The sequence below is a fragment of the Pagrus pagrus genome (genome assembly GCF_965226575.1).
Source record: "Pagrus pagrus genome assembly, chromosome: 1".
Lineage (NCBI taxonomy): Eukaryota > Metazoa > Chordata > Actinopteri > Spariformes > Sparidae > Pagrus > Pagrus pagrus.
In genome coordinates, this window is record NC_140185.1 from 13,335,037 (window position 1) to 13,348,253 (window position 13,217).

General features: G+C 38.6%; 1 protein-coding gene across 3 annotated transcripts in view; it reads left to right on the forward strand.

Annotated features, from left to right (window-relative positions):
- The first annotated feature begins 44 nt into the window (after positions 1 to 44).
- Positions 45 to 13,217, forward strand: part of LOC311260079 (CD151 antigen-like) — a 34,928-nt gene continuing 21,755 nt past the window's right edge. For all 3 annotated transcript variants that reach the window (XM_084357591.1, XM_084357589.1, XM_084357590.1), the window contains exons 1-3: positions 45 to 277; positions 4,223 to 4,307; positions 9,898 to 10,089. In XM_084357591.1, coding sequence (XP_084213717.1) covers positions 4,224 to 4,307; positions 9,898 to 10,089 — 276 coding nt within the window. In that variant the 5' untranslated portion in view covers positions 45 to 277; position 4,223. The remainder of the gene's footprint in view (positions 278 to 4,222; positions 4,308 to 9,897; positions 10,090 to 13,217) is intronic.

Genomic DNA, 13,217 nt, shown 5'->3' on the forward strand with positions numbered 1-13,217 from the left:
CCTCCCTGTAGTCACCGCTGGCATCACGTATCGTTGCCCCGGGACAGTGAAATCCACAGAAACGTGTAAGGTGGCCCGGGGTGGAGTCAGCAGCAGCAGCAGCAGCAGCAGCTCCAGCCTCCCTCAGCACACTCAGATTTTCTAGCCTCCAGCTTCAATCACTCGGCTGTTGGGAAAGGCCTTTATCCACACAAACTGCATGAAAACAGACGACATCACGGTCTAATTTTCACACATTTAATCACGTTATCTCGGCAGGAGACCAGAGAAAAATCAGGTAAGTGAAAACAGGAAGTAACTCGATGCTGTGTTAGCTCATTCTTCTGTGTCGCATCGACCAGACTAGGCAGCGTTTATCGTCGTTTACGACACAACCGACACATTTTGTAGCTGTTTATGAAAACTTAGATTCCAGACTTGTTTTTACCGTGTTTTTCTCGTCTAAGAAGTAGTTCGGCTTGATAAAAATGGGTCGTTTGCCTCTTAGCAGCAGCACGGAGGGCATACTTTAACTTTAGCGTTAGCTTAAACAGCCGAAGAGATGTAACGTTACTTCAAAACGTGATTTTTATCAACGTGGGAAGTCTTAAATGAATACATGATGGTGTTACACTGTGTAGATGGTTGTTGTGAACTCAAATCCTCTATGAAAACCACAAGCGGATGTCACTTTCCAGTGGTTTTACAGCTGAGCCGTTGTTAAGATACAGCTGTGATTTGTAATATAAGTGTAGTAACGTGCTAGCTAGATGATATCCTCACTTTTATAACCACATATTGTTCTTTTAATCTTTTTTATTTACACACCAGTTGGTCAAACAGGCTGGTTTCTATGACACTGGTGTTTTCCCAGTCAGTTGAATGAGAGGGGTGGTCACAGGTGAGTTAATATGGCCTCAGCCGTGACTCACTTTATTCAGAAATTGAACCTGCTGAAGGACAAAAGGTTGTGTTCAGACTGGCAGCACACTCACATTCACATCAGATGACTTCATCCTCCAAGTCTGGACTAATACCTTTAATAAGTTCATTGGAAATATGAAACATTAACAGATACAACAACAACAACAACGACAACCTACAAAATAGAGCAGAAATATGGAGTAATTATCAGTGTGGCTTTTATTTAGGCTTTTGGCTACTGACTGATTTTATCAGGAAGATCTGTGTGGCTTACTATCTCAACTAAACAGTTCACTTGGGAATCCCTGAAATGAATCCTGTAAAAAATACATTAAACAGATCAGATAAAACTGGCGACATGCAGGATGTTACAACCCGTACTCCATTATCGGGGCTGATGCTAATACTTTATCAATATATTGGCCGATGTACACAATAGAAAAAAAAACGACAACCACAACAACAACAATGCACTGAAACAGTAAAATTTAATAATTAGAAATCATCCCAAGTATCTTTTTCTGAATTGTAATCTCTAAAAAAAGTTTTCATATTGGACAGCATACATGCCTATAATGATATATCTTTAAGAGTCAGTATCAACCAACAAATATATCGGTTTTCTGTTTTTCACTATGCTGGATTTCTACTTCTGTGTGTGAATGGCAAATCAGACAGTCCAGTTAGATGTAGTGTGAAGTCCAATACAAAGGAAATTTTTAGTGTTTTTAGAGTCTGGTGTAGACAGTTGAGTCTAAATATTGGATTTGAGAATGAAATGTAATTTGAATGAAATATTCAAATGATCTAATTATTGATTACGATTATTGATTAATCCGTGGGTAATCCCCTCTATGGGAAAATGGTGAAAAATGTCCATCACAGTTTCCCAGAGCCCAAGATCACATCTTCAAATGTCTTGTTCTGTCCAACCAACAGTACAGAAACCCAAAACACTCACTTTAAACTTAGATAAAGACAATCAGCAAATAAAAATATTGCAGAAACAAGAGCCAGAGAAATATGGATGTTTCTTTTAAAAAAAATAGGGAAAATGATTAATCAATTAATGTAAATGGCTGCAAACGAATTCTGTCGATTGATTCATTGACAAAAAGACCAATCAATGTAGCTGTAAACAGTGCAAGAGCTATTTGACTTGTGTTACGCCCGCATGTTAGCCAAAATCGTTATGTGCCTCTAAATAAAACAAATTGAAATGTAATTTGAATGTCATTGTTTCTTTACACCTCGACACATTTTGTTAAGTCTAAGTTAGGCATTGCACGATTTTCAATTTCATCATTGATTCATCTGCCGATCATTTTCTTCATTAATGGATTAATTATCTGGTCCATTAAATGTCAAGAAGTGGTGAAAATGTTGATTGAGCTCTGTTTCCTGAAGCCTAAAGTGATGTTCTCTAATGTCTTGTTTTGTCCTCGACCCAAAAATTGTTGCTTAGCAATAGTTGCCTGAAAACAACTCATCCATTGCCACTAACCTACAACATCTGTAACACTTAAATAAATCTGTTTGCTAATGCAGGTAATATAAACATTTCTCGACACGTTGTATTTCAACACTATAATCTCTGAGGGTAGATGAGACAGCCATTAGCTTACTAAATTGATTCGCGGTGAGTGCATCAGACAGATGGCTCCTCTCGACTTATTTACCATCTTGTTTAATGTGCCCTTGAGTGAAGATATCACGTACTGAAGTTCACCAAAGCTAACACAACTGAATTCATGTCCTCCGTGCAGAGGGGATATTTCTTATTTAGTGTTTTTCCATTTTTTAAAACAAGGCTTGGAAAGAGTTTAAACATTTAACTTCCTTTCTTGACTCAGCTGTTTTCTCTCTGTCTCTAAAAAGCAGAGTGCAGCGTTGTCCATTAAGTCTTGTTTGAATTTAATTAACAAGATCACGCTAAGAGCGGCCGGCGTAACAGATGGTCAACAGACAGAGCCCAGACAGTCACCCTCACTCAGTCATGCAGTGCTGCTCGCATCTGAATTGACAGTAGTGTACGAGGGGGTGGGGGAGCAGACGGGAGGAGGGGAAGAAGAGTTTGATGAGGCAGTCAGAGGAGGGCGAGTCTGGGCTTGACTGCAGAGAAGTGAGCCAAGAAGATTGTGGGGTAAAAAAAAAGAACACGAGACTTGGAGAATAAAGATGACATGGAGGCAGCGAGGAGCAAGTGTTGTTATACGATGGGATCTATAAATCTTGCAAACTTCAAACTCAAGAGTCGTGTTTGGCAGCGTTGTGATGAAAACACTTTGAATTTTTAATACGGTGTCAATTACTGCGGTTTAGATACAAAGATTGTTGGAAAAGCTTCAATCTGTTTTCATTCCTGTTTAAAAAAAACTGGCATGACATCCTCTTTAAGCTGTCTCTGTCGAGCTGATTTAATGAAACACAACCTGCTGTAAGAAGAAGATGATTTTTGTTTCTAGAAGCGCTGGGTGTTGGTACCAGGCACCAGGGGAGCGGGTGGTTATAATTTCCAGCCTTTGGCCGACTCTCAGCTCCTACTCAGTGCTTAGTCATGGATCTCTCTGCATACACATGTAATAACTCAGCTCACTGATTCTGCCTACACAGCTGGTCCGATATTCACTCCCCCATGTTCTGCATTAGCCCTGTAACATCTCATTTGTTAAAAGCACCTCACAATAAAAGGAAGCTTGGCTTTTATTTCAGGCTATAGCAGCTACTGGCCTACATTGTGCTTATTTAGTTTAAGTTTTATATGGCTGTTGAATCAGTTTAAAGTTGCAACAGTCAACAAAAATTTAATCTGCAACTATTTCGTTTTTTGAGTCATTGTATTTGATATTTGTTATGAAACAGTCTCAATTCAATACTGATCCTTCTCTATGATCTACATAAGCAAAATAGACCATCAGTGAGAAGACTGGTTATTTGTGTATAACTAAAATAGTTATAAAGTCTGATTCTGACTATTTTTATGGAGGAGTGCGGAGGATGAATGGACTCTGTAGTCTTGTGGTACGGTAGAAATTAAAAAAGAAAAGTTTTGTCCAGCAGTTGACCAAAACTTTGGATGCTGGCATGAGTATCAAACCATAACTAATGCTAGAAATGAGCTTTTATAGTCCGTCCAAACAAGCTACCAGTCACAGGTAGAGTCATATTTGTCACCTTTATCTTGCCTGAAACATTCTTTTGTGAGAAAACGCAAGATTTTAGTGTTTGGTCACAAGTTGAGTCTTGAAGTGACTAAAAATAACCATTTCCTACTGTTTGATATTGTTGTATTTGACCTAATATCTACTGTCTTGTTCAGCATGGGGGCCTCTGAGGAGAAGAAGGAAACATGTGGAACCATCTGCCTGAAATACCTCCTGTTTGCCTTCAACTTTCTCTTTTGGGTAAGTTTCCATTCTGGCATTGTTGAGCCTGCACTGAGGATTTAATTGCCAAAGTGCTTGTGTTGGTCTGAAGTCCTTCTCAAGCGCCTGCATGTTTTGAGTTATGAGCCTGAGTTTTCCCCCTAGATGCAGGCGTGTCTTAAAACATTTATGATCTGGATATTTTATTTCTCATATCTCTCTCTTTTGTCGGTTGGTTTGGCCATCATTTTTATTGGTTATAACAACATTTTACTCATCAAAATACTTGCTAAAATCTTGGAAAAAAGTGAAAAGAAACCAAATGGGGCAAGAATCACAAGCAGTGAGACAGTCATACAGGTTAAAACACAGCCTCGGGTCAGCCAACCTTCTTGTATTTGGAAGCAGGAACAAGGGAGAGTGGTCAGAATATTCACCAAACTCTTCATTGTAAGCATGCATCACAGTTTACAGGTTCAACTTTGACCCTCTGTGTTTACTCTAATTTTGCACTCAGATTCCTTGACCTTTTGGTTGCACTTGTTCAGAGTTTTACCTCCAAATGAGTTTAAGCAAATGAAATGATGGCTGAAGCCTCAAAGTAAAACCCAAACTCTCCACTTGTATAATGTAGTGTGACATATATCCACTTTATGAACAGCACGTCCTTTTGCTTCTAGTGCCAACTTGACTGTAAACGTCTATAATTATCTCTGTGCTTTTTCATCTGCGACTTTGCTGAAACACTTCACTTTTCACAGTTGGCTTTATATATATTGTTAATAGTTTACAATGTATTTTTGTATATCATGTTTCTAACATTTTTGATCATTTAGATAATCACATAAGTGTTTTTAACTAGTGTGGTCAGCTATCTTAGCTGTCTTCCTAAAAAGCTCTGCAGATACACATAATACAGTTGTAGAACCAGTCACCCTTCTCTCTCATTTGTGATTTAAATCCCTTATCCAGCAATGAGGTATGAGCTTTACGGCTCGCTTTCATAAGACTGCGTACAGCCAATGACTTTCAATTTTGACAGCTCTTTCAACCATCAAGTGTAAAAAGAGCCATAGTGAATAGGGGTGGACCGATTACCTTTAATTTAAAAATGTGCTACTTTGGCTCTGATGCACATCTTCCCAGGCAAAGTCTCACCCAAACAATATCTAATTGTTAACATGGTAACAACTGATGGCCTATAAACACAAAATAATCTAAATCTTCAAAGTAACCGGTAACTAAATGTATCAAATGAATGTAGTGGAGAGGAAGTATAAAGTAGCAGGAAAAGGAAATACTCAAGTGAAGTACCTCAAATTGTGCATAAGAACAGTACTTATACTAAAAGTAGTACTTAAGTACTTAAATATCGGTTTTCAGTCTTCTTGATTTCTAATAATTATTGTTGGTATTGGCCCTGAAAAGTCATATCAGTCGACACCTAATATTGACCTAACATTAGCGTTTGGATAGCCAGTGTTGCTAACAGTAATTTCTATCCAAAGGATCAAAAATGTTAAAAACATCATACAACTGAAAAGTAAAGTATTTTATTAAGTTACAGATAAAAAGCCACAGAGTTTATGTATACTGGTACCGTAAGCAAAAGGACATGCAATCTGCGAAGCAGATATGCAGTGAAGAAGTAGGCCCTTAAATACAATTTAAGTGGTTCTGAAATAATTGGACCCACGTGATTGGTTTGAAAATGCTTTTACTTAATTTTCCTTTGCTGTGTTTTCAAAATGACATACCTGACTGACCACAGGTCAGACAATAAGGTTAATTGCAGGTTTATTCAATTTATTGACACATTTAGCTGAAAATGTATTTTAGAATGACATTTTACCTCATTTCCACACCCATGTGTCTGTGCTGATGTGAGTTGATGTGTTGGTAATTGTACTGATGTGTGCCAAGAACACTGCTTAAATCCAATGAAAACAAATCCGTCTACTTTATGTACTAAAATAAAAGAAGCTAGAGAGATTAACACAGAAGTCTTGCAAATTCATCAGAATGCTGAACAGCCCAAATTGTTATATTGATTAAATTAGAAGCAATTAAGAAAACAAATCCACCCCAACTCCTGATAAGATAAGAAGACAAGAAGAGGATTTGTCAAGTTTTAACAAAGCTGTAAAATACAGTGATTTCTTTCACCTCAAAAGGACGGTAATGCACATGCACACAATGTGTTCATGCATTGTTGTGAATGATTAGCTTTTTAGATGGCACAAATAGGAAGAATAAGCTGACAAAACTCTTTCTGAACCCTTCAACAAAGCCTTTTTATTCAGGCAGCAGATAAACGCCCGCTGCTATTTCAGTTAACGGAATCACAGCCAAGTCGCATACTTTTACAGAGGACACAGAAGATGCATTCAAAGCCTAATTCCCCCAAACTTTCCAGTGTCAAGAATGTGATGTTCCAGGAGGAAAACACTACAAGTAACTGAATTCATGATTTGGATGTGCTGTCTTAAATTAGAGTCAAACATCAGTGAGGCTGCCTCAGCAGAGGAAGGGTGTCTGTCTCATTCACAGTGTGAAATCACACTTACTGCTCTGCCCATATGTGATAATCATCTGTCTGCCAAATAATCAGATCTCTGAAACTGGCAGACCAACAACCCTCACTCTTTTCAGTGCAGATGCCAGAGTTACAACCATATTGAGGTTTCAGGACCAAATCACATCTTTTGACTAAATTTAACTCAATATTTCCCAAATACTTTTATGTAGCCACATGTATTACAGCTATTACAAGTACAAAATATTTCTGGAGTGAATTTCAGACGACAGAATGAACACACCGCAACACTATAAAGTATTTTGCAGCCCATTTACCTCAGGAGTAAAATATGGCTGCAGACATTTCATGCACCAACAGCTACGATTGAGATAAGTTTGACTTTTACACGGAAAATAAACTTGAATGGCCTTCAGTCCTCAAATACACATACACACACAATGTAATCAAACCATGAAACCCTGTAAAGGACAAGGACATAACTGTAAACAGCGCATTGACATTTAAACAAAGCATTTATTGTGGCTTTAATAATGGATATTATTGCAGCACCAGTGAGGTTAAAGATTGTAATAACATGCCGAAGAATGAGGTTCACATGCATCCATTTGTCACAAAGACACTGAAAAACAATAATGTTAAATCTTTGTACCTCTCTCTGCCACTTGAGGTCGCCAAAGTTTGAAAGTTCTCTAGTGCAGCTTGTGCAGAAAATGATTCACTTATTGCTGTGGTTCATTGAGTTTTAACAGTAGATAAAGTCACAGAGAGCAACACAGAGTTTATTACTGCAGTGACTCTGTTCTACTTCTTAACACTGTGGTTCTCAGCGCTGGGATTTTTCTGTGGGTAGTAAGATGATGTTTGGAGAGTTGTCGGATGCCAGGAAATTAACAACAGTTTATAATGACTTTTTGAATATATTGTTTTGAGCATAAACATCGAGACATTTAAACATGGACTGTAATACTGTAGAAGTTAGAATACAAACAAAACATAGTAAAATGATGAACATGTATAAAGTCACAGTGGCAACAGGGGAAAGACAAATTAGTTAGTTCATGTTTTACATCCACCAAAATCTGACTGCCCTCTTTTGAGGGGTGGGCAGTATCCTGGTTTCATCACCGTCACTCAGACTCAGACTCAGACAACTTTATTAATCCCACCAGGGGCAATTGGTTTCACGTTATGCACAGACATGGATTTTGCAATACCATCATTACTGTCATAAGTTTTTTAGCATATTAAAAATAATGTGCTTTACTGTGGCTGCAAGAAAAAGCTGTTTAAGGGCTAAAGTTACATCCAGTAACTACCATTCTCCTCACTAACGCTGACTTCAGTAATAGAAACATGTGGAAAGAAAACAAAGCACCCCGCTGTTGTCTGCAGGAACCAACACAAACGTCCTCATCTACTCCCACCATCTAAGGAAGCGAGGACCCAGTAGGTTAACTTTATTTTGGATGGAAATTTCCCCACAACAACTGGAAAAGTTTTATATATACGTGCTTAATATTTTACTCAGGATTGGTTTCTCAACGAAGGCCAGCAACATCAAAAATAGGATGCGCTTTAAACTCAAGCCCAAGAGATCCACAGAGTTGGAACCTGAAAGTTTTGCCATTTTCTGTCTATTGTAGCTTGAGCAATGTTGGAGTGTAATTATTAAGGGTCATTCAAGAGAAACTGTGTGAAAAGAAATTGAGAAAAAAATTCTGGATCCGTTCTCTTTCACCGGATCCACACCAAAAGTTAATGAGGTCTATTCTGGGCCGAGACCCATCTGCTATCCAAGTTTCCTAGAAATCTGTTCAGTGGTTTTTGTGTAATCCTGCTGACAAACCAAGCAACAAACAAACCAAGCAACCAACAGACATGTCTCCCTCTCACCTCTTATATTAAAATATTGTCCCCGTTGGCTTTTCTTTACGTCTACCAAAATCTGACTCCCCTCTTTTGTTAAAAATGGAAGGTGTGACACACAACACAATCACATTTGGACATCTAGTGCTTAAAACAGAAGCTAATGACTACTTCTGTTGATTAATTAGTAAAGCACTGCGGTTACTCTCAAAACAGAAATAGTCAAGGGTGTTGATTGAAATGTTTTGCTCATCACTGTAGTTCTGGGTCTCTCCTGCCTCACTGTCTCTGGGTGTGGTACAGTCTGACTCAGTGTCTCGCTTCTGTGGCCGTCGTCCTCTCATACAAATTAAATCTAAATTAGGCAGGCTGTTAGATTGATGGCTTTGGCATGATGACAGATTTCTGTTGCAGCGCGGCACCATCTGCTGACTCGTCATTGTGATATCTTAATAATTTCATTTTCCTCAAATCCTCTTTAAATTTAGATAATGCTGAAGATGTCGTAGTAGTGACAGTTGTATGCTGGATTGACGCACTGACTTGTATGCTTGTTTGTGATTACGGTTGGTGTATTCTGTGGGTTTAAGTATGCGCTTAATGCTTTGTAATTCCTCAGACTTCAAACTACATGTTTGCTCTGAATGGTTAAAGTCAAAACCTCTTAAAAAATGACTATTTGCCCACTGATGATAGAAAAACAGAGCAAAACATTATGGTTGTGACCAACAATCTTGATGTGTCAATGAATCTGCTGCTAATTATTTTGTCCATTAATCGTTAAGTCTGAAAATGTTTAAAAGAAATGCTATTCACAATTTCTCAGACTCCTCTTATGGCTTATTTCCAACCAACAGTCCAAACCCATAGATATTAAATTTAATTAATTGTCTAATTCAATTATATTTTCATCAGACCTGTCACAGTAGCAGCGACAGCCTGTGATTACTGACCTCAGCTGCTCCAGTCGGCTTATTCACAAATATCTTGCAGAATAAAGTGATTCACGATGACATTATCTTGTTTGGCAGCGGTGGATCGTTTATATCGTTCACATTCACCCCTTGAAAGGCATTTCCTTCAGGCATCTCCCCTGAAGGCGACTTAGGTGATCAATAATTTAAACCCCTTTTTGTCTCATCAGTGTTGTAGAGTGCTGCTGTTAAGCTGTTTAGGGGACCGGAGTATCAGAGATCGGACTCTCATCATGTGCTCTTCTCCCAGTTGGCAGGGGGCGTCGTGATGGCGGTAGGTGTTTGGACCTTGGTGGCGAAGAGCGACTACATCAGCCTTCTCTCCTCCAAGACCTACGCTGCCTCCGCCTACATACTGGTCCTGGCTGGAGCCATCGTCATGGTAACAGGCGTGCTGGGCTGCTGTGCCACCTTCAAGGAGCAGAGGAGGCTACTGCGAGTGGTAAGAGATCACGTCAGGACACAGAGATAATAGACAATATATAGTAAGAATGTGCTATGAATGCATCATGTGATATGTGAAAAAACAGCAAAAAATATAAGCTGCCGGGTCAGTGATTTGGAAAATAACCCTCACACAGAAAAAATATATCATGAGATAAAAAATGTAACAACCCAAACTTGTGGTCACTATTAATAATGAAAAATGAACAGTATTCTAGTTTTTTCACGATTCGGAGTTAACTTTATTGCCACCATGAACTCGGACATGTGGAGGGGCAAGATGAAGGGAGCATGAGAACATGAACAGAAGTTTCCACACAATATAAAAACTTTACTGATCATGAACCCTAAAGTTGCTCTATAATTTCTGGTTTATTGAATTATACTCCAGACTGGCAGACAGGCTGTTTATCTCTGGTATTAACATGCGTCTTCGGTGATCTGATCACAAGGAGACAGCTCTTAGTCCGCCAGTTCACACCTGGCATTAACATGTTTCTCGGCATGTGACTCCAGTAACCACTTGTAATCACATCTCACTTCCCTGCTCTATATGCAAATAAATTAAGGGACTAATGGACACTGTGTTTTTACACAAAGAAAGAAAAAACGTAATGTTTAACAATTGCTGAATGGCCCAGAAAATTAAGAATTTGTCATAGTCAGTGTTTTATAAAGTTTATAAAGCTTGACCTAACTCAAAAACTCACAAAATTGAGCGATTTTATAAGGTAGTCTGGTGAATTTCTTCCCCTCTTCACCTTTTTGCTGTGGTTGACTGTAGTTGATGTTACTTTCAGATTGTTTTGTATGAGATATACTAAGTTATCCTGTCCATGTAAATTAGTACAAAAAACATGACTGCGCACCATTTACTATGACATCATCATGTAGACAGACCTCTCAGCATCTCCAACCTTGACTGACTTTATTGAAAGCCATTGTAACAAACTTTGTTTGAAACTTCACTTGGTGAGCACATTTTGCAGGAGATGGAGGACAACATCCAAGACAGCAGACTAAAAAAAAACATTATATAAATGAGACATTTTAAAACACAAAATTACAAGATAAGCTAAAAACATGCCTTAAAGTTCCAAAGGTTTACAATGCCTGAATCAAATTGCCTAAACACATTAAAATATACAAAAAACCATGAAGAATTACAAGGAACACTATAAACCAAACACAAAATGTACCTTAAAGTGACAAATGTTTACCATTCAAGAGCCAAACAGCCTTAGGGAATGAACTCAATTTGTTCCTGCTGGCCATCATAAGCCAACACCTGCCCAGACACAAAACAATGGAAAACACTGGTTCTGTATCACACAGGCCTGTTATATTCTGTTTGAAGCAGACTTTTAGTCCTGTCTCCAGCCAGATGGCTAACGAGCAGATTGTGGAAGAAACAAAATATTTTTAATGTGGTGATACTAAGCAGATGTGAAGCCAGAAAAGACTCACACATTCACATTTATTGTAGACATAAATTACGTACTCAGACAGACGTTGTGTGACTAAAATCTTTCTGAAAACAGGCTTGAATCATTCCAGCTTCTGCTTCTTATTTGGTGACTGAGGTCATTCGTGGCATGTGAATTGAATTCGTTTTTCAATTTTAGAATAAGCCAAAAAGTAAATCTGGACACCAAATACAACTTTCAGAGCTAGTGGTGCCACACACATGTGCTCAGAAACAACCAAGGCCATGATGCCAGCCTTGATTAAGGTCAGACGAAACAAAAACTTCCAGGAGGAGCGTGTGTGCCCATATTTGATCCGTCACACTCTGTACACAACAGTGGGTTTTGCCAACAGAGACACCTGCATGGCACAGCTTTAAATATAAACACACAGGAACACTGTACTATCCACACACTCATGCTAAAACACACACAGCTCAGGCTGTCATCCACACTTTTCAACACGGTAAATTTATGCATGCACACCACTGTCGGCACAGCTCAAATGTTTGTGTCGTATAAGCTTTGCAAGAACATGCGTCACCTTCTGGTATTATCCACTTTTGCATCAGTCCTCAAGGATTCAGGACAGCCAGATATTCTCACCGGAGACGGGTAGATGTCAAAATCAGAAGTAGAAAGTAGGACAATGATAACATCTGCAACAAACTTATGGCACATTTAATTGATTACATGTTTTTACATAAAAAAAATCAAGCCCAGAGATCATTGCTCATTTCATTACCAGCAACAACTAAAATGTCTTACAAAAAAACAACTTAAAAGTGTTCATGTGTGTACTGGGCACCTGTACCAATAGCTGTATTTTAATCTGTGAAAATGGAAACGGCAATCAGAAAATATAGAAATACTCAGTTAGGACTGCAAATAACAATCATTTTCCTTCTCGATATCTATAAAGTAATCAAAATAGGTGGCCATTAATTTTCTGTCGATCAATTATCCAACTAATCGTTGTGGCTTTATACTCAGTCAAGAGCAAGTTGAATTGCTGGTTTATTCTTAAAATATAGATACTTTATCAATAATTCTTTTGCAAATGACAATGCCAGTTTCATTTGACTTAAAACTAGATATTCTGCTTTCTGGATGATTGGGAATCTTCAAAGAGCAAAAATATAAATTGCTTTAGTTTCTGTTTGATAGAAATAATTTTTAAGGAACTGTCTGCTGCTTTTGCCAACATCGATTGCAGATTCCCAGAGCAGCCAATGCACTTTTTTGAGACTTAAAAACATAATTGGAAAGTCTATAGAAATGTCTGCGATAAATGAAGTCCCCACTCTGTCCAGATTATTTAATTTATAACTCAGAGCTTTGTGTAAATGGAGGTGTGTGCGCTCCACCTCTTCTCCCGTGTGTTGTGTAGTTTCGAACGCTCGGTGCATCCTGAAGAGTCGAGATTAGGGCGATGAATCACAGGGAAGAAATGAACTTGTGGGCAAGGAGAGATGCTATCGAGATTGCTAAAGAGGGCAAACATAAGGGCGGGGATGGTGGGGGGCGAGAGGTAAAGTAATTGTTTTCCTGTATGTGGCAAGCGCCTGGTACCTGCCGAGAGTACACGAGCGCTCAAGTGATTGGCGTCCTGTAACCTAAAGGTCACAAGTTCTGAGAAGCTCCACAGAGAAGCTGATGC